This window comes from Microcaecilia unicolor, chromosome 1 (assembly GCF_901765095.1).
Source record: "Microcaecilia unicolor chromosome 1, aMicUni1.1, whole genome shotgun sequence".
Taxonomy (NCBI): Eukaryota; Metazoa; Chordata; class Amphibia; order Gymnophiona; family Siphonopidae; genus Microcaecilia; species Microcaecilia unicolor.
This window is the reverse complement of record NC_044031.1, coordinates 49671485-49693911: the sequence shown is the minus strand read 5'-3', so window position 1 is coordinate 49693911 and position 22427 is coordinate 49671485. Positions and strand designations below refer to the sequence as shown.

At 42.9% G+C, this 22427-nt stretch overlaps 1 protein-coding gene across 1 annotated transcript; it reads left to right on the top strand.

Annotated features, from left to right (window-relative positions):
* The first annotated feature begins 867 nt into the window (after positions 1-867).
* LOC115460036 (cathelicidin-related peptide Na_CRAMP-like) lies at positions 868-20959 on the top strand. The gene is made up of 4 exons (XM_030189892.1): positions 868-1128; positions 5066-5164; positions 12586-12666; positions 19551-20959. The coding sequence occupies exons 1-4, from the start codon at positions 940-942 to the stop codon at positions 19716-19718; spliced, it is 537 nt and encodes a 178-aa protein (XP_030045752.1). The 5' UTR covers positions 868-939; the 3' UTR covers positions 19719-20959.
* The last annotated feature ends 1468 nt before the right edge of the window (positions 20960-22427 follow it).

Here is a 22427-nt window from a genome sequence, read left to right as displayed (position 1 = left end):
GAGGTGGTGATCTGTCCGGAAAGGGGAGTGGAGGTAAAAACTGATGGGCAATGTAGAGAGTCCTGCGTTGTAAGTGCTAGATCTAATGTGTGGCCAGCAGCATGGGTAGGGAAGGAAACCCATTGATGAAGGAAGAGATCAGCAAAAGATTTAGCTCAGGGATTGTTGAGGTCTTCCAAGTGGATATTAAAATCTCCTAATATGAGTAAATTAGAAAATCAGATGGTGGCTTCAGATAAAGCTTGCTGACAGGATTCCCAACCATCAGCAGAGAGGGATGGAGGACAATAGAATAGAAGAATATACCAAGGTGTAACTGTGTCAAACTTGACAAGCAGTGCTCTAACTACTAGACTACTCCACAAATCCACTCCACTTGGCAATCCTAACTTCCTGAATCCTGAACACACACCCCCAACCATTGGACATGGGAATGGCAATTCTATAAATACATCTCTACATTTACGTGACCCTAGCACATGTAAACACAGGAAAAAATAGCACTTAAGGGCATAAGTGACCTATGTACTATTCTTTAAGGATGCCCATAAGTGCTATAGCATATAACTGCAAGGGGGGGGAGGGGTGTGCATGTCGTAGGAGCATGGGTGGGATATGGATATGTAACTTACAAAATACTCATCTATGCATTAATATTAATATGCATTGTAAAAGGGAATGTTCAGTTGTGTTACTGGAATTATGTATGACAAGAAACACACATGTGTCACTTGTGCTGGCTGTTGATTGTTTTTACTTTGAGCTGTCATTGTAGTTCTGGAAATAAAGAGAAGTTAAGAAAGTCATTGGGAAACAAATCGGTGTCAAAAGCTTCTGGTAAACATTCGTAAGTGAGAGACAGTAAACATAACAAATAAAAGGAGCTCATGAAAAGCAAACAGTAAACATAGCTTGAATTTGATTAAAAGACAGAAAGGCATGGGGAGCTGGTTAAAAGTTGTGTTGGTGATCAGTGTGGCTACAGTGGTCACCCCTGTAATAACAACTCCAATTTTCCAGAACATCCAGGATGCCAAATTTATTGCACTAGCCATCAGCTTTTACAACAAGCAAGCAAACGCACCCTCTATCTTCAAGCTTCTGGAGGCTGATCCCCTTTATAGACTGGTAAGTATTAGCAAATTGTTTTTCATTATAGGGTTCAGAATGTAATAGCAAAGCAGGGTAAGACAGCATATTGTGATATACAATAGTACATTAGTGTAATAGATTTCTGTTCCCTGAGCACGGCCGTCCCGAGGCTGTGTGGACAGTGTGGCCACAAAGTGAGATGGAGTTGCAAAAATCGTTCCCCATCCATTGCCTTCCCAGTGATGGCTGTGATTTTAGAATCTTTACCACCAATCAAGAGGTCATCTTTGGCCATTGTCTTTCTCAGCTCAAAGAAAAAGTCCACAAAACTTTGCCTTCTAAAAAGAGTCCAGTGTAGCCTGAGAACATCATGATCACAGAACAACCATTCAGGAATGGTGATGTCATTGAAGACATGTGCAGGTTTTTCGGAGGTGGTGGTTGGCCTGTGATGAAAGCCAGTGTAGGTGTGTCCACAGAGTTGGTACCCTTGGCTTATGAGGCCTATATTCTGAAATACACAAGAAGTGACCTTTAATATATGTACAAGGAATACCAATTCTTTAGAGCAAATTTATTTAACAGTTTCTTATTTTATTGCTCTAAGTATATACTGTGATTTTTTGATAATTCATCTTTTAAGTGAGCAATATTTTACTCACTTCCCCTTATGTCAGCATTGCTGACCTGAAAGTTGCTGTTTCAGAGGGTCACCTATTAATTATAACATAATGCTGTTGAATTGAGAGGTTATTTGCTTTCAGGTGATTAGAATATATAGACTAAGAATTTGTGCAAGTATTCTAAACTGCTGGGTATATGTGGCTGATTGTGTATTTGCTACAGCATTAAATTTGGACTTTTTAAACTGATTTAAAACTAAGGATAATGCAATTTCTGTAAGGGGGACAGATTTCTGTATACTGGGACTGCTTTTAAGAGCGATTTAAGTGGGCAGGAGAGGCTCTGGCCCACTAAAATCACCGCCTAACCACCAATATTCAATGACACTAAACCAGTCAGTGCTACTGAATATCATCTCTGACCACCCATAGTGAAAGAGGGCAGGACAGGGGCGGTACAAAGGGTGGCACAGGGAGGAACCAGCTGTTATGACAAAAACTGTCATTACTTGGCTGGTTTAGCTATGTGGGTTCCAGCACTGAATATTGACTGGGACCTGCATAACTCTTTTTTAAAAAATTTCCCAAGCCCCTCCCTTCCCCCCAGGCAGCCCCCCTTCTTCCCGTCCCCTTACCCCTAGCCTGAGAGTCACAACCCCTTCCCCTGTAATGCCCCCCCCCCGATCCAGATAGGCCCCCCAGGCCTACCTGTATCCCTGATGGTCCAAGTGGGGGGGGGGGGTGATGGAAGGTAGGAGCAAACCCCTTTTGCTCCTTCTCCTCACAGCTGCTACAAGAGAAGTTGAAGCAGCAATTTTCTTAACATAGCCACAAGGATCAGGAGCCTATGGGCTTTGCTCCTGCTCCCATCGCCCCCATTTGGACCACTAGGGATACAGGGAGGTCCAGGGAGGCCTATCTGGATTGGGGGGGTTGGAAGTTGGGAGGGCTATTCCAGGGGGAAGAGGGTTGTGATTCACAGGCTAGAAAGAGGGGGCAGGAGGGGGCTCAGGGAACTTTTTTTTTTAAAGTGTTATGTGGGTCCTGGCCAGTATTTATCTGTGGCCTGCATAACTATCTTATGCAAGCCCTGGCTGAATATCGGCTGGAACCCTCATAAGCTCTGGCATCCAGTGCAGTACCATTTAGCCCTGGATATTCTGAATATCCAGAGCTAATCTAGCTGGTGATGGTCAATGTTTAAAAAAATGCTGACCACCACCTGTTGAATATCGTCCTGAATGTATTCAGATCTCTGTAAGTCCTTTGAGGTGTTAAATAAACTGAGAGCCCTTGCTATGAGCTCTACAGTTACTGATTGGTTTAGAAACTGGATGAGTAGAAGGCAACAAAGGGTAGTAGTGAATGGAAGTTACCCTGAGAAAAGGGATATTAGCAGTGATATGTCACAGGAATTGGCCTTGGTCCAGTTCTTTTCAACATTTTTGTAAGAGATATTGTAGAAGGATTATCAGCAAACACTTGCCTTTTTGGAGATGATACCAAAATCTTCCACATGGTACACATCTTGGAAGGTATAGTTATGAGGACAGATATAGTTAAGCCTGAGGAATTTCCAAAATGTGGCAGCTAAAATTCAATGCTAAAACAAATTTGGGCTGCAAAACCCTTAGGTATGACAAAGTATAAAGGGTGAAGTTCATCAGTGGATGGAAGAAGGGTAGAATCGGGGGGGGGGGGGGGGGGTGCAGTGAGATAAAAGGAACGGAGTCTGGAATTAGCAGTAGAGGAGAAGGGGAGAGACAAGAGAAATTTATCCACAGCCGAGTACCCGAGGGAGGGCGTAGGGAGAAACAAGAGTGGAGAGGTACTGGGGAGCGGTAAAAGAATTGTTCAGGAGGATGGAAGTTCTAGACCAAGTAGCCATTATCTTCTGGATTCTATATAGCATGCCTAGCATTTCGTGCTGAAATCTAAGCATTATGCATAACTTAATTGGCTTAGCAAGCTAATCAGCATTGATAACAGCAACTAATGAGCACTAATTAGAATTTATAAGCACAACTCATTAAGGGGTACTTTTACTGAGGCACGTAGGTGCCTATGCGCATAGAACGCACGCCAAATTAGCACTACCACCCACTTACCGTGTGCCCTGGGCAGTAATTCTAATTTTTACGTGTGTCCGCTACGCGTGCCGGAAAATATTTTTTAACCGGGCAGTATTTGGCAGTGTACGCACACTATTACTGCCGGGTTAACACGTGAGACCTCACCACTAAGTCAATGGGTGGCGGTAAGGTCTCAGAGCTATAATGGACGCGCGCCAATTTTTATTTTTCTGCACGTCCATTTTTGGCTAAAAAAAGGCCTTTTTTTGCAGGTGCGCTGAAAAATGGGCCTGTGTGTCCAAAACACATGCCTACACATGCAAATGCCATTTTTCAGCACACCTTAGTAAAAGAACCCCTAAGCTTATTCTGTACTGAACTGTGCCTGAATTCTAATGCATGCAGTTCAAAGGGGGCATGGTTATAGGTGTTTCGTGGATGTTCCAAAATTTATGTGCGTAGTTATAGAATATGGCCCAGTGCACGTAAATCTACACGCATGGATTTACACCACATATTTATTGGCGTAAATGGAGGTGTGTAGTTTTAGGTGATGGGATATCAACACGCGTATTCTATATACTGCGCCTAAAACTAGGTGCCGCTTAGAGAATATGCTTAGGCAGACATGTTTATCGCGTGGAGTTCTTAGACGCCTTATATAGAATCTGGCCTTATAGGAGGCTCAAAGCAGGGTAGGAAATACTTATTCCCAGAAAACATTGTGGTTACATGGAATAGTCTCAGAGGAGAGGTGGTGGAGGGCCAAAAAGAAGATAGAGAGCAGGATGTGAGAGTAAAGCCTGAGATCGGGGAAGTTCTGCAGTTTTAGATCAGGAAAGGGCAGATCAGAAGGACCTTACTGTCCGTATCTGCCTTCGTTTTCTGTTTCTAACTAACCAAATGATGGGGGTGGGGGGGGGGTGGGGAGAGAAAAAAAATCTCGAAAATCTTGCCTTGCTTGTCAATTGAATCAAGTACAAAAGCCACTGGTATTACTATGATAACGGCAAATATTTTTATTCACATCATATGACAACAAAAGAAAGATAGAATTTTAAATCATTCTAATCTTTTCTGATTTTGAAGAATAAATCAGTGAAATGTTTCCATAACTTGCCATGGCTGCCTTTGCTTTTCACCAAACGATTGTACCAGGAAATGCAGAACTGATTATAGGTATGAAGCCAATCTGGTGTTCATTGTTGCTCCATTTTATAAAGGTGCTCAGGCAGGTTCATTCTTAATCTTCAGTGAATTCTCTGAATTTCTCCTCAGGGTGAGTCTGTTCAGCAAATGACATTCAGAATTAAAGAGACGGTGTGCCAGAAGTCAGAGATACAAAGCATGAAAGAATGTGACTTCAAAGTTGATGGAGTAAGTAAGTTAGGGTGATGTTTACTAAGCTGTATTATGACGTGAGAAAGAGAGGGAACCGAGCACAAGCAAAGTCCAAGCAAAAAAAAACCAGCACAAAGGGCCTTTAAAAACAAAAGGGACACAATATTTATATTAGAAACCTTTTAATGATCAAGTTTGATTGAAGGGAGACCCAACACGGGCCATGTTTCGGTGCCACCGCACCTGCGTCAGGGGTCACACCAATGACAGGGGGGCTTATACAGACAAATTCAGAACATCTGTTGACTTTCAAAGTTGTCTATAAATATATTCCTCCATATGTCATACAATATTAAGCTCACACACAACTTGATCATTTGATCATTAAAAGGTTTCTAATATAAGTATTGTGTCCCTTTTGTTTTTAGAGGCCCTTTGTGCTGTTGTTTTTTTTTTTTTTTTTTTTTTTTGCTTGTACTAAGCTGTATTAAGCATTTGGCCAGGAGTTTATAACATTGTACACATTAGCTTGGACCCACACTGATGGCTAACACGCACTAAAACCAACCAGGAAGGTAAAAATCCTGCACTAGCTATGTAACTTGCATAGAACTGGGTCGTACACATGACATGGGTGGCCATGATAGCTGGCGCACAGGTTGCTGCAGCTCAGTAGCGGTCTTGACTGTCAATAATGCAACTGCTCTTAATTCTACCTCAAGACCTGGCGTCAAGTGCAGATGCATTGAAAAACTAAAGCACTGTACAAAGCCCCATCCATCCAATCCCCCCAATCAAACCATAAGCCTTCTTGCCCAAACCCTAACCCACACACACACATACAAGCCCCCTCAGTGAAGACCTCCTGAGCAATACTCTCCTCCCTGGTGCCCTTGCAAGCATCAAACCTATCCTATAGGAACCTCCTTTAGATCAATCCCCCCCTCCCCTCAAACACCACACCCTCAACCCTCCCCTTCACCCTTCCTTGAGAGTCACCCAGGGAATTCCCTGGTAGTCTGGCAGAATGGAGTAAGAGCAGCCACCTCTGCTTTCATCCAGTCTGACTCCAAGTTTCAAAATGGCATCTGATCCCCTGTGATAGTCTTCTAATAATACCACTAGGGCTTCATATAAGAGATGACCCCCCTAGCGCACCTCAAATACTGTGTGCAATTCTGGTTACTGCATCTCAAAAAAGATATGGCGAAATTAGATGACGTCCCTATGAAGAAAAGGATAAAGTGTCTAGGGCTGTTTAGCTTGGAGAAGAGACGTCTCAGGGGAGACATGATAGAGGTCTATAAAATACTGAGAGGAACGGAACAGGTAGATATAAATCACTTGTTTACTCTTTCCAAACATACTAGGACTAGAGGGCGCGCAATGAAGCTACTACATTGTAATTTTAAAACAAACTGGAGAAAATATTTATTCATTTAACGTGTAATTAAACTCATTGTCAGAAAATGTGGTAAAAGCAGTTAGCTTAGCAGAGTTTAAAAAAGGTTTAGATAATTTCCTAAAAGTCCAAAAGCCATTATTTAGATGGACTTGGGAAAAGCCACTGCTTATTTCTAGGATAAGCAGCATAAAGTCTGTTTTACTGTTCTGGGATCTTGTCAGGTACTTGTGACCTGAATTGGCCACTGTTGGAGATGGGATACTGGGCTTGATGGACCTTCACTCTGTCCCAGTATGGCAACGCTTATGTTCTTATGGTATGCTCTTATCACAAGCAGCATTTTTGTAGACAATGGTTGTCACAGGCTGATTTAGAGCCAGATATTCAGTATAATGCCAGATCTGGCTACCAGCACTGAATATTAGGGTCATGGGCAGCTGCCAGGAGTTATCAGGGTACCACTAATATTCAGGTGATGCCCAGGTAGCCACATTAACTTAGAACAGTCTTTTAGCTGTCCTAAGTTAACTAGTTAGTCATTCGGGTGCCAACGCTGAATGTCAGTGGCACCCAGTTAACACCCAGCTCCATTCCCCACCCTCCCCCTACCCCCGCTACTATAGCACCCTGAAACTGCAAGTTAGTGCTGAAGCGGTCTGCCTAGACATTCAGCAGCACTACCTGGTTAAGCACCACTGAATATCCGGGTTAGGCCCAGTCAGTGGAAAGTAACCCAAAAAGAGCCACTTCTTCCCTATTATCTCCCACTGAATATCGACATCTTTGTTTTTAGGGTTCTTCAGGAAAAAGGACCATGTTACTTGGCAGAGAAAATCTGGCAGTATAGGCCAGGCAGAATGTTTTGTTCCAGTTTAGGGAAGTTTTTTCAGCTTTCAGCAAGAGTGAAAGCAATTGTGCTAGAATGTACCACAAAGAGTGTGTCTTTATTTATCTATTCATTTAAAACATTTTTAATGTAATCTTTCTCATTAAAAAGAAAATGGCTTACACTGTTGTGCAGTAACCATAATATACACCAAAATAAAATGGATCAGATCGTTTCTCGTTATTCCCAATAAAAACATCAACCTCCAGGTAAACAAGCAGCCTACCACCCCATATCTAGATCTTAGTGTTCCTCATGAAGTTGCCTTTCCACATGTGCCTCTCCTGATGCTAAGCCTCATTAATTATACTTTCCATTCTCTTATTTTCTGATCATTCTTGCGCAACATCTATGCTCTGGTACTACAATTGTTCACTTTTCTGTTACATTCCCTGGAAAATCAAGAAGTCGCATGTAGGATGAATTTTGGATGAGATGTGAAGTGTGCATGGAGTTTTGGTCTTGATTGTACATACACTGTTGACTTGCTATGTTTTTTCTCTGTGCTTACATATAGTAGAGACATGAGACAAAGGTGATCACTGAACAAAATAGAATCTGGGCTTTAAGACACACATGGTTGCAGATTTACCGGCTTACTCAAAACGGTCTTGTGGCCCCCAGACCATGGCAGCCACCACCTCTTGCTTACACTTTACAGTGGCTGTGGTCTCATGGTCCAAGATCTATTTCTATTTCTTGCGGAAAATTGCCTAGAACTCTTCATCAAGAAAACTGAGAAACAACAGTGACTAAATAAAGAGACATAGTTTCTAGCACTGCTCTCACCTTCCCTAAACACTCCTGAAGAGAAAGCACATGGAATGTTAAACCACATAGTTTACATATGTCAGTAGTTACGATAGTCTGTAACAGTGGAGAAAAGCCAAGTTCCTCCTTGACTGAGCATGAATCACTATAACTCTAATTACTAAGACACAAATTACAGGGATTTCCTTTCTTGGTTATGCAACATTTCTTTAAAAATGAGTGCTGCAGTGATCACCTGGAATATAGTAATCTGAACAGTATATACTGGGGTCACAAGGAGAACCTCAACTTAACCCCACTTATTTTGATGCTTACACATAGTACATACACATATATATTTAAGGGGCAATTCTTCAACTAGATGCTTCCATCTAGGCACCCCAGTAATGCAGGGTGAGATCCTATTCTATATGGACATGTGCACCCTGGTGTCAATATTGAATTCTAGTGAACATTTGGGTACCAAACACTGATGTCTATTTAGGTGCCCCAATTTCAGTGGTGTGCTGGAGCCGGCTCACACTGGCTTGCAAGAGCCGGTTGTTAAATTTTTTAGCATCTTGCGAGCCGGTTCTTCTAGCAGGACAAGCCGGATCTCCTTCTCCCCCAGCTACAGGGTCCCAGGCTCCGTGTCCAGTACATACCTGAAGAAGGCAACCACCCTGGTGGTCCAGTGGATTCTTCGGGGCAGGCAGGAAAGATTCCCAGTCTTTCCTGCCCACTACCCCTCCCACTGTCGGATCGCTCTTTAAAAATGGCCACCAAGACTTCCAGCGGCAGCCTCGCGAGACTTCTGCTGAAGTCTTGGAGGCTGCCCTTGTAAGTCTTGGCAGCCATTTTGAAGAGCAATACGGCAGCAGGAGAGTCAGCACCGGCAGCAGGTAGGAAAGACTGGTAATCTTTCCTGCCTGCCCCAAAGAATCCACTGGACCACCAAGGTGGTTGCCTTCTTCAGGTATGTACTGGACTCTGAGCCTGGGATCCTGTAGCTTGGGAGGGAGGAGAGCTAGCTTGCTCTGCCCGCCCTGCACCACAGAACCTCAGTCTTCACAACATTTTTAGCTTATGAAAAATTAGTTTTGCTAGACATCTTATATGTGGTTTAAAGATCAGCTTTGCATTTATTATTATGCCTAAGTAGCAAACCTTATGAGAAATTGAAATCATGGTATGGATGGGCAGATTTGATATGCCATTGGTTTTTATTTAGGGCACTATAAAAAAAGTTGTATTTTCAAATATGCTGGCTTGTGCAGCATACGGATACACACAGAGGAAGTATAATAAGGGAATAATTTTTCATAGGTAGAGTAGTAATTTGTTATAAATCGTAATCGGTGTGACATGTGGAGGGGCTGGTTATAGGTACACCCTAACCCTGTTATATTGGTGCAGAGATATATTTTTCTCCTGGTAAAGGGCTTCTAAAACAGACATCATGTTATGAGAATCAGGTGCTCAACGTTAAAAGTTTCTATTTATTTACTTATTTATGGCATTTTATCCCACATTAAACATGAATTAGATTGGAACCTGGGAGCATATAATTTTTTTTTCCTGGAGATAGTAATGCATTGCCCCTCCCCCCCCCCCCCCCCCCCCCCCCAGGCTTTCTCCCCGGCTATAGCCAGCTCTGCAATTTGGGACAGGGGGCGCAGAGGTGGACCAGGGAGAGAGCCTGTTGTTAAAAATTTACCAGCACACCACTGCCCCATTTACACCTGCCATAGACTTGGCGTAAATGGGAGCCCCTTAATGTAGCTGGCATGTAGGCAATTTTTTTTCCAAAAAAAATCTTTATTCATATTTCAAAAATAACATTACAAATATAAACTTGTTCCAGAAATACAGATTTACATCACCCAAGCATCCCTAGAGAAAGTAACAATCTAAAGAAAAGAAAAAATACATAGGCGATCCTAACTCTTTCGTAGACCTCAAAAGAAATGGGGGGGGGGGGGGGGACAGCATAAACACTGCCATAATGCTCATTGCCAACTAACTAGAAGGAACATCACTGGATATTTTCTCAAGGTCTCAAAAAGATCTGAGATGTTTAGGAGTAAAGAATACATATTTTATACCTCAGTATTTCACAACTCATTTACAAGGACATGCCAAAAAAAATGATACCCCTAAATTTTCAGTCTCTTCCCTCATCACCAGGAATTCCTTCCTTTGCTCCTGAGCTGATTTTGTCACATCTGGGTATAACCAAATTCTGTCCACAAAAAAGAAGGCCAGAATTCCTGAAATACAATCTCATTATTGCATTTAAATTCTACTTGAAGACGAAAGAGACTAGCAGCGTAGCTCTGTCAGTCACCTCTGATAGAAAACTTTCCAGAATAGCTGATATATCATGCAAACCATTTTCTTCTGTTGGAACTTGAGTCTGAATAACCAATCCAGTCTCCCCTGTGGGATTCTTAATAGTAGATGGTAAATAATAAACCTTAATAGAGGGAACAGCTTCAGAAGGAATTTTCAAAGTCTCTAAAATAAACCTTTTGAACAAATCCACAGGAGAAACCCCAACAACTTTGGGAAAATTCAAAACTCAAATTTAACAGTCTATTAAAATTTTCCAATTGCTGTATCATTTGGTGGATAAACTTTTGATCTTTGACAATTGTTGTAATAGTTTTAAGAGTTCTCACTTCTGACTGAGTTAGTGAAACCTGCCCCAAGCTTAAGAAATGAATGGGCTTTGTTGGCATTACCGCACTGGCAGCCACTAGCATGGCTTGTTGTAAGGGGGCCACAACCGGGTGGAAATCTCAGGCCCATAATTTGAAAAAAAACATTCCAGATCCATTTTTCAGCGTGCCTGTAAAAAAGGCCTTTTTAAAATTTTTGCCGAAAATGAACATGCGGCAAAATCAAAATTGGCGTGTGTCCATTTTGGGTCTGAGCCACTGACTTAGCTGTAAGGTCTCACGCGTTAACCAGGCGGTAATGACTTGCGCACATCAAATGCCACTTGGCGCGTGTAGCTGGCGCACATTAGAAAATAAAAAATATTTTTTCGACACGCATAGCGGACGCGTGCCAAAAATGAAATTACAAGTGCCACACAGTAGCTGGGTGGTAACTCCAAATTGTCATGCATTGGGTGCACTTAGGCGCTTACGCGGCTTAGTAAAAGGGCCCATAAACTGTTACAGTAATCCAAAAATGGAATGATGTACGCCTCCACTACCACTCAAAACATTTCCAGTGCTAGCCCTGCCACTAAGTGGGCTAGGCGTCTACCTTGGGAGGCAGAATTTGGGGCTAATGACAGAAGAGATCCTCCCTGCTTTTCCTTTCCCCCTGTTAGGCCTGCTGCCACTGCCTCCCTACATCCTTGTAGGCCTAAAGATGTAATAACAGTGAGCATTGTGCAGAGAATTTAAGCCCATGTCCATGCTCAAACTCTGCTATGTTTTGCCCCCTTCTGACAGGAAGTTTCATTGGGCAAGTAGAGGCTAACACAGCAGTGCTTGAATGCAATCCTGTACTTAAAAGCCACACACAGAACTCAGTCTTCTTATAGTTTTGGGCTGAGAGCAGGTAGCCCCAATGGCAGCAGCAGGAGGTCCAGAAGGGAAGAGAGTGAAGATGCTGGACTTGAAGGTTGTGGTCGGGAAGAGAAGATGAGATGCTGAACCAGGAGTTGTATAGGGAAAAGGAGAGGAGCTGCTGGGAGGTATGGAGGGGAAGGAGAGATGCAGGCCACCTAGGGGGCTAGAGATAGAAAGGGAAGATGCTGGTCACCTGGGGATGAGAGAGAAAAAGGAGATGCTGGCCATTTGGAAGAGTAGAGAGGGGAAGGGGAAATACTGGCCACCTGGAGTAGATTAGGTGGGGAAGGGGGAATACTGGATTATGAGGGGATAGGGAAAGGAAGGAAAGATGCTAAACTAGGGGCTGTAGGGCTACAAGTAATCCCTGAGGGGGAGGGAGTTGCATGACTGAAAGTTCACCTAAGGCATCAGATACTCTTAGGATGACACTAAACATCTTCTGCTCTAAAAAAAAAAAAAGATCTTAATTTTCTCATTTCTCCCAACTTCAAAACATTATTCCACATCCACAGTACCATCTAAAATCACTCCCAAATTGCAAATCTTTATTGCTTTCTTCATTTCTTTATCCATTATTGTCCACCTCAAAAGAGAACTCTTTTTTTATTCCTGTCAACCACAACATCTATGTCTTAACCTTAGTTGGATCTAAGCCACTGTCCTCTACCTATCGCACCAACCTTCCCAACTTTTGATTATCGTCTCCAATCAGAAGCACTTGTACATCATCCACATCTAAGTATCACACCTACTGTTAATTACTGTCCAAATTCAAGCATCTCTTCATGTATCACGGTAAGAATGATACTTTGCTTTTCTTTTGCAGCTAGTGAAGACCTGCTTGGCATACTTCAGTCAACAAGAACCTCATCTAAGTGGACTCACCTGTCACAGTGTGAATCAGAAGGTAAGATAAGCATAGAGAACACATTTTACATCTTGATTTACTTAGATAAGAGTAGAAAAGAATGAGAAAGAGAACAATGGAGTAGAAAAAATGATAGATACCTGGATGAACCACACATTATCTCATTGGACACCTCCTTTTAGAGTCAAGCATATTTAAAACCTAGAAACTTAATTTTTCATGTTGGTTTTCTGGGGGACTTGAATAGCTGGAACAGTACATGAGCAGATAACAGCCTGAAAGGCTTCAGATCAGTGGTTGTTGACTGTCTGTAGTCTGTATGTTGTTAAGTTATAGTGTGTGATGTTTTAAATGATAGGAAATCTATATTTTGTAGCTGAACTTTGGTTTGTACTAGAAGAGCAGTTTATCAGTTATAGATATAGAAGTACACCAGCCATAGAGCTGATGTAAATGTGGAAAATGCCAAAGATACACACATACTTTATAGTATTCTATAAGGGATGAACATAAGTGTGTGCCCCATCCAGGGTCCACCCATGTGTTTATCCCCCCTCCTTTCAAATATACACATGCAAAATATGCACACATGTATATGAGCAGTATATGAGCTAAGCGTGCGTGGTGGATGCCGGGTGTTGGTGGCTGGAAGCCAAGGTATTGATTTTTAACAGGGAGAGCGGGTGCAGAGGCAGGGAGCAGGACCAGATAGGAAATGTGTGGGCCCACTCAAAATTCACTTCTGGCTATGCTACTGTTACATACAGTGAAACAGTATTCACCTGGGACTTCCCCATTCCAACTGATAAAAAGCTGGATGCAAGGAAACCAGACATAATGGTAAAGGAGAAAAATATCACAGTGGCATTGATCATAGAGGTGTTAGTCCCAAGCAAATACTCTGTAAATTGTGTGGAGAGGGGAAAGATTCTCAAGTATCAAAAAATGCAAGTCCAAGACCAAAACATGTGGCAGAAAGATACAAAATTATTTCCCATTGTTATGGGTGCCACAGGCTTGATTTAAAAAAATTTCCAAACATGGTTGCCTTTACATGTTACATCCTACGAACTCCAGATGGAAGATCTCTTTGGCACAATGAAAGTACCAAGTCAAACGTTAGTAGTAAATCTGAGAGACTGAAATCATACTCTACATACCCTGGCTTAGGAATGAGGTTCATTACTGTCATGGTATGTGCAATGCTAACCTATTTGGAGATATTGCCCCTGAATGAAACAGCAGTTATGGAATTGCTCCTTTTAAACTGCCTCTCCCCTGTCCTCAACTGTCCATAACCCTTAAACTGCCCTATTCCCCAAAACTACCCCCTGCAACTGATCTTACCCCCACAATGCCTCCACCCCTGAAAACTGCCTTCTTTTGCAACTGCCCTACTACCCCACAACTGCCTCAACCCCCAAGTTGCCCCACCATACAAAACTGCTGACAAAGGAATGTTGAGGGAAGTGCAGTGAGTTAAAGGTTGTCAGTCACTCTTCCACAGCTGAGGGATATTAAAAAAAAAAAAAGCATAGGCCTGGAAAAAAAGGGAATTTTAATTAATTTTATTTTGCTGGAGTTATTTGCCCACAGTTTATTTGCTAAAGCTTCCCACTAGTTTAAGAATCTTCAATCAAAATTTAGGGAGGCAGGGTTTTGCCTCCATTTATTTCATTAAGAGGAAGGTTTAGGAAGAAGCACTGCACAATGACGGACAGACGGATTCCAGAGGACATCACGGGCCCCCACCCAAGAAAGTTTACACTTCACGCCAGATAGGAAAATTCTACATCAGCTAAGTGACTTTGTTGGAAACAGGGAAAGATTTGAGAGAAAAAGACTAAACTTGAATAGGGGAAACTAAATTAAAAGAATACTTACCTAACTCCTCAGTGAAAGTTGATGAACATGAGAAGGTCTCTGTAAAGAGGGGGGAAAAAAGAATACACAAAGAATCAAACTCTTGCAGATTCTAGTAAAAAAAATATTCTACATTTAGTTTGGGAAATTTATAAATTGATGCTTAGGCAAATACTTATCTGATAATTGTTCCATACCGATGAAAGAGGTTCCTGCAGGGAGCAAAGAAGTTAAACAAGGTTACTTAAAAAGCATTACTTGAAGTGATACATAGTTAACAGTTGAGTTTTCTGCTGAAAGGAAAGTTACATTTGTTACTCACACAACAAAGAAAAAAATGTTTCTAAATAAAACTGTTGAATTGCTTTATTGCCTCTTATAAAATTTGGGAAAAAAAATCCAAAATCTAGTTTCTTTTCCTCTCTCGCCCTTCGAGGACGAGAGACGAGGTTAGTGATCTGTGCCACTCATTGCGCTCAGTAATGGGTTCTCCAATACCGGCCACGACTAGAAACAACAGGTTTTGGGTAACTCACTGTTTATACTGAGACGCAACGAGGTGAACTACACTTGCAGCAAGATTATATTCTACATTAAATTCATAGTATTTTTAACATTTAAAATATAGTCATAATAAATAATGTATACATGTGTTGATATTGAAAAAGGGAAGCAGGGATTTTTGTGGTATGTTTGAAGGGGGGGGGGGTTGGTAGCTAAGGGGTGAGAGAAAAAAAGGTTTATTATATGTACAATCTTTTTTTTTTTTAGTTTGCCAGCCCAAATGTAACCAGAAGGGTTAAAGGAAAATTAAAATACCTGGTGGGGCTGGAGGTTGCCTGCCCAGCATCTGGGCTCTGGAGTGGATGGGTCTAGTGGTCTGGGTCTGGCTCCAGGTACAGGCAGTGTAGGAGCTGAACAGGAGGGAGAACTAGGCCGGCTGGAAGGTTGCCATGGGTACCGCAGGGCTGAAAGTCTTCTGCGGGTGCCACAGGACTGGAAGGCCAGTCAACTGGAGCTCTGGAAAGCATTTGAGAGCGGGAGCTGTCAGTCAGGAAGTGTGCTGGCCTGATGCTACAGTCTTCGCCGGAGCGGATGGGGGTGCCATGGTTTACATGATTTACGCAGGCGTTGCATTGGGTGAGAGTGCTTGGGTTTCGGGCTGTATCTGTCGTTCCGGGGATGGTGGGAAGTGGAAGAAAGCATGGGTGTCTGACATCACCTCGTTGGAGCGGCGGTGATGTTATTGGGACCGCGCAAGTGCAGAAAGGGATGCTAGGCCTACAGTTGTTTCGGGGGCTCCGGAGCATCGGCAGGGATGCAGGATTGCTGGGTCAGTCCTGAAGAGGCCCAGAAGACTGGAGAGGGAGTTTTGAGGCTCTTGGGAAAACACGAATTAGGATTTTTGCACATGCATGCACAGAGGAACTGCGCTGCCGGCAGGAGGAGCAGAATGCACGAACTGGAAGACGGCTCGTGGCACAGCCGTGCAGGAATCACGTGCTGAAGAAAAAAAAAAGATTCATTTTTAGAAGAAAGGTATGTGTGGAAAAAAACATAATAAATGAATATTTTTAATTGGATGTTCAGTTGAAGAATTTTGTTGCATTGGGCTTCAGTGTCCCATGCCTCAGGCTCGTGGCAGGAGTCTTTGGAAAGATTCTAAACTGTCTGGTGTGGCAGTTGGGTGGATGTGATTGTGAGAGGTAGAAGTGTGTCTGGGTGCTTTGTGAATGGCCTTGTGTTTAAAGTAATTTTGAAGGAATTTTGTGATTGATGTGTGAAGTGAGCCTGAGTTAGTTAAATTGGAAGCCAGCAGTGAAATTTAGCTTCAGGAAACAGAGTGACTGTGTTGTATTTATTATTGGAAGGAATTATCTTGGACCAATGTTACTCATATACTTTAGAGGCTCAATTGAAAATAGAGATATCTGAGGGTTAAATCTAAAGACCCTTGCTCTACAGGTGTTAGGTTTCAAATGAGGGAAAAGGGAAAGCCTGCTCATTATAGCACAGCAGCTGTTTAAGATATTTAAAGGCAAATTTAAGAGTTCCTGGCACTGAAGGAAAATTGTTTTCCCAATTGTGAATGACTTTATAAAAATATTTCACTATGTTTTTAAGTTTTTCCTATAAATAAGTGAAAGAAGGCGGCTGTTAATTATAAAAGTTTAAATGTCAGTGCTGAAGCTGCTTGAAATGGTCCTGATTAATTTAAGGCTGATTATTTACTTAAAATGTCAGCATCCCTATGAACAGAGAACAATTTGAAAGTTGCGGACAAAAAAAAGAAGGAAGGATATAATCTTCCGCCTTCTGGCCAATTGAAGGAATTGGGACAGTTTGAGAATTTTAAGGCTGTACTGTAAAGAACTTTGTTGAAGTTTCCTTAGAAATTGGAACTTTGATGGACCATGCAGGTCTTTTTCTGCCATCATCTACTATGTTACTATCCACCTTATAATCGAAAGAGGAAAACGCCTAGATTTCGACCCAAATCGGGAGATAGACGTTTATCTCACAAAAACGAATAAATCGGTATAATCGAAAGCCGATTTTGGACGTTTTCAACTGCGGACAAAGTTGATGGGGGCGTGTCAGAGGTGTGGCGAAGGTGGAACTGGGGCGTGGTTATCAGCCGAGGAGAGATGTACGCGTTAGGGCGATAATCGAAAAAATTAAGGCGTTTTTAGCGAACATTTAGGACACTTTTGTTGGACCCTTTTTTCACATGAACAGGTCCCAAAAAAGTGCTCTAATTGACCAGATGACCATCGGAGGGAATCGGGGATGACCTCCCCTGACTCCCCCAGTGGTCACTAACCCCCTCCCACCACAAAAAATGATGTTTCACAACTTTTTATTTTCACCATCAAATGTCATACCCACCTCCCTGGCAGCAGTATGCAGGTCCCTGGAGCAGTTGTTAGGGGGTGCAGTGGACTTCAGGCAGGTGGACCCAGGCCCATCCCCCCCCTACCTGTTACAATTGTGCTGCTTAAAGCTTAGTCGTCCAACCCCCCCAAACCCACTGTACCCACATGTAGGTGCCCCCCTTCACCCCTTAGGGCTATAGTAATGGTGTAGACTTGTGGGCAGTGGGTTTTGAGGGGGATTTGGGGGGCTCAACACACAAGGGAAGGGTGCTATGCACCTGGGAGCTCTTTTACCTTTTTTTTGTTTTTGTAAAAGTGCCCCCTAGGGTGCCCGGTTGGTGTCCTGGCATGTGAGGGGGACCAGTGCACTACGAATCCTGGCCCCTCCCATGAACAAATGCCTTGGATTTATTCGTTTTTGAGCTGGGCGCTTTCATTTTCCATTATTGCTGAAAAACAAAAACGCCCAGCTCACAAATTGTCGAATAAAACATGGACGTCTATTTTTTGCGAAAATACAGTTTGGTCCGCCCCTTCACAGACCCGTTCTTGGAGATAAACGCCCATGGAGATAGACGTTTTCGTTCGATTATGCCCCTCCACGTTACTTGATACCCTAGTAACTAGTTATTAAGGTGGTTGTACAAGTAATTCAAAGGAGAATTTCTGGGGAAAAGATTTTGTGAGTGGGTCAGCAGGGATCATATAAAAATAGCCAGTCAGGGGCAGTAATACAAAATAAAGTGAAAATATAGGAGTAGGGTATTATCTTTTTGGTTTATTAAAGATAGGCAATTGGTACCCCTGCAGAGGATCCCAGAGATGTATGAGCTCCAACATTAAAGAAAGGTGAAGATAGAAGAAAGTCAAGAAACAGCGTTGAGCAGGAAAAGACTGACAGGCACCACAACACTAATACAAAAGAAAAGAAAAAAATAAACAATCAATGTTTACTTACCTGGAGAAAGGGTCTTAAGTCTTCACAACTTTTCAACTACACCTGTAGAGGAAATGTTAACGCAAAGCATCAATCTATTGCTAGGTTTAATTACTAATTTTAGACTATTTTTGTTAGAAGGGTAGGTTGTAAACTTCTGATGTTTCTTGTAATGTTCCGTAGTTTGTACACTGGATTCAGTTGACACTAAAAAAAATAAGATAAAAAAATTATATTACTGTGTTTTTGAGGATTATTCAAGTACCTTTGGGATAAAAGAGAACTCGACTGTTTCCTCATCATCTGTTCCCATTTTTCCTTTACCCTTTTCTTTTATGTGACCCTGTTTACCCTGGGAGACAGTGACACCCAAGGTATCAGCCACTGACTACGTTGCAAGGGTAATTGTAGGGTGTGACTGGCTCCCAGAGGGCGGGGCTTACACTAAGGCTGAATAAAGAGGAGGTTTTTGCCAACAAAAGCATTAAGTGGAGTGCAAAGAGTGTTCCGGGTAGGTAGAAAGGGTTAACCCAGCCTGGTAGCAGAGAGAGAAAGAGTGTGTTCGGTACCAGAAGTAGCAGCTCGAAGAAGTGCACCTCTGGAGGAAGGTCAGACAGGGAGGTTTAATCCTGAGTGGGTCCGGCAGCTGGATAGAAGCCAGCAGGGCAGATTGATACCAAAAGTTTTGCAAACACAGCCTTGGATTATTTTCCCAAAAGGCTGGCTATTATACTGGTGGAGTTATAGATATGTAAATACCTATAGAATTTCATAAGAGATTATCAATTTAGTTATAAAGACTTTAACCAATAGTCTTGGACTGACACTAAAACCTTTTTCAGCAAGTTAAACTGTTTGATATAAAGGAAACTGTGTTTGGATATCTGCCTGTTAAGTTCTGTTTTGCATACAATACATATCCTGGAGTGAAGAGTTTCTTTGGAGTGAGCCTGAAGTTAATTTGCTCCCAGTCTAATAAAGAAATAACTAAAATGTGTGGCTTAAAACCCTACGGCCTACCAGGATCAAGCCCAACCTCGGCCTGCGCTCAGCTCAGTAGAAGCAGAACGATTATTTGTGGTCCTGATTCGGGTAACTGACTCAAACAGCTAGCTGGTGCCCAGAACTTGTGTGTGAGACCAGGGTTACACTTGTAAGCAGCAAATATTTAAATGAAGAAAGAACATGATGTTTATGAATCTCTGTGCATGGGCTCAATGTCTTTACTTTCTATTTTTGTTTTCTAGCAAATTCGAGTAAGGCGGTCAAATCCAAAGAGAGAATGTTTCAGAAGAGGAAACAAAGTTATATGCAGGACACCCAGCCCACATAGAATTGGATCTGGTTCCACCATAGAAAGAGTAAAACATCATGGAGAGATCAAAATACTCCCAACAAAAGCACATCAAAAATAAGCCTTTCACTTTATGGAATAAATTGTTAACAACATTTTCAATAACCCAAAACACTTTTTATAGGTAAACTACTACCTAGAACCCTGCTTATCTCCCTCCTTCCCCTGTCCTTACCTCTAAACTCTGCAACTGGCATGGAGGAGTAGCCTAGTGGTTAGGTGTATGGTCCAGGGGTGCACACTTCAAATCTCCATGCTGCTCCTTGTGATCCGCTTCAACTCTCAGTGGCCATTTTGAATTGGTGCCGGGACCGGAGTCAGCAAGAAAGAGTCTGCAGGCGCTCTGGGCAGGAAAAGGGGGCTCTTTCCTGCCCTGAAGAGGTCACTAGACCACCAGGGCAATACAGTATGGTAAGGGGAGGGGAGGATAGAACATCACTAGGCCCGACCACCCGCCCGCCAGTCTACCCGTTTGTCCGCAAATCCGGACAAATGGGAAGGCTGGCAAAACCTGCCTGGTTGCCCAGCCTTGTCCTCAAAAAGAGGACATGTCTGGGTAAAACCAGACATATGGTAACCCTGCATTAGGCAACTGAGGTGAGGGCCTCCAGCGGCACTCAACTGAGGCAGCATCACCTCTCACCCTTATTTACTAAAACCTTTCCCACCAATTTACCTATTCTTTCTCGTTTTTCTAAAGGCAGTGACAGCGATTCCCAGAGGCTGCCCTGCCATCAGTCCCGGCCCCTTCTGTCTACTACAGCCCGCTTCCAAGGAAAAAGGAAATTACATTAGAGAGGCGGGCCGTAGTAGAGAGAGAAAGGGCCGGGACTGGAGACTGGGCAGCTTCTGGGAATCGCTGCCACTGCCTTTGGAAAATCAAGAAAGAAAAAGTAAATTGATGGAAGGGGCCTGGGGAAGGAAGGAGGGAGATGGCAGACCATGGCGGGGGGGGGGGGGGGGGTGGCGGCAGCTTATTCCTCATTTCGGAGGAAGTGGTGGCAGGGTGGCAGCTGAGGCTCATTCATCACCTCAGGGGCAATGGCGACGGCTCATTCCTCGCCTCAGGGGCAGTGGCATGGCGGATCCTTCCTTGCCTCAGGGACGGTGGCGGCAGTAGCCCATTCCTCGCCTTAGGCAGCAGATTGTCTTGTGATGCCCCTGGATAGGGCAATACTATTGAGAAAGGTGTGAGAAAAAAAAAACTAATACCTGTGTGAAACATTCCATAACCTACAAAGAAGCAAGTAAAAATCAGTATTTGTTTTGGCTTTATCTTTTTTTTTCTTTACAATTAAAGGTGCTAATAACACAAATTCAGTAGCTTCTGTATTTATTTTTGGTTGTCTGTCACTTGGGACATCCACAGATATTATTAGCCTTAATGTGCAGAACTAATTTGTTTTGCTATAGAACACTGTGCTAGATGCAACCACCTTTGATAATGTCACAAACAGAATATAGCCTACAGAGATAAATATTATCCAGACTTACCAAGTATCTAACTATCTGGTGTAGTACTCACCTACATTGCTCTTTGTCATAATGGTGCAGCCAGGACATTGTTGAATTGTGGTTTCTTGACACCTGCAGCCTTTCTCTACATGGTTGCCCCAGCATGTCATTTCCTTAAAGGACTGCATTATGAACATGACTAAGATGGATAGTTGTTAAGGTGCGATAAAAATTAGGCTTTTATTGCACCTTAATTTACCATGGGAGGCACCAACCTGCAGTAGTCCAGTACCACAGGTTATTGACTCTTACAGTACATGAAGAACGGAACATGTGATAAAGCCTGCATTCTGATTTCTTCATGCCTTCTGGGATCATGGGATTCTTAAGCTTAAATCAGCATTGCACATTCCTGATTTCTCTCCCCCCCCCCCCCCCAACATCTGAAGCTCCTCCTGAGCAATCCCCTCTGAAGAACTTCCCCCTGAACTTCCTTTCCCCCCATAGCAGACCCTTCCCCCCCAAAGAGCTTTTCTCTCCACAGTAGACCCTCCCCCCCAGGAAAGCTCTCCCCCGAACACTCCCCAGCCCTCTGTAGGCACCTCTAAGCCTACCTGTAGGGATTCCTGTTGGTGTAGCTTCAGGCAGACAGAAGTGATCCCATCACTTCTGCCCATGTTGACTCCAGGAACAAAATGAATGCTGTGACCTCTAGCAGTAGTCTCGTGGTAATGCTGCTAGGGGTCAAGCAGCCATATATGGAAAATTGATACTAAGCAGTAGTGCTATGAGACTACCTGCTAGAGATTGTGGCAGCCATTTTGTACCCTGAACCAGCACAGACAGATGCAACAGTGGATCACCCGTGCCTGCCCAACACTAGACCACCAGTGATCTCTGAAGGTAAGCCAGAGGGACCTATATGGCAGTGGGGGAGTCTTGGTGGTGGAAACTCTTTAGTAGGGTCTACTCTTTGGGAAGTGATTGTTTGATGGGAAGTATCAGTGGAAAAGGGGAACCAGGATATGCAAGGCTGATTTAAGGTGCCAACCAGGGAGCGTGGGATCCCAGTATGGAAAAACAATGCTTTTTAATACCATTATTTTTCCAGGAACAACACAGCTTGTAGTGTTCACAGCAAGCTGAGTTATTAGATTTACATAGTAATGAGGTGTTTTGCATGCTTTGCATCTCATTATTATGTGTTCCACTGTTCCTTAGACTAATACATGTTATGGAAAAATAATGCACATTATTCCCATTTAATTCAAGTTAAGGGGCAAACAATGTGTGTTAAGGCTGTAACACACCTTGA

Excerpts from the sequence above, each read along its gene's own strand:
- LOC115460036 (XM_030189892.1), top strand. The coding sequence starts at position 940 with ATGGGGAGCTGGTTAAAAGTTGTGTTGGTGATCAGTGTGGCTACAGTG. Across the intron at positions 1,129-5,065 it reads CTGATCCCCTTTATAGACTG|GGTGAGTCTGTTCAGCAAAT; the intron begins GTAAGTATTAGC and ends ATTTCTCCTCAG. Across the intron at positions 5,165-12,585 it reads GTGACTTCAAAGTTGATGGA|CTAGTGAAGACCTGCTTGGC; the intron begins GTAAGTAAGTTA and ends TTTCTTTTGCAG.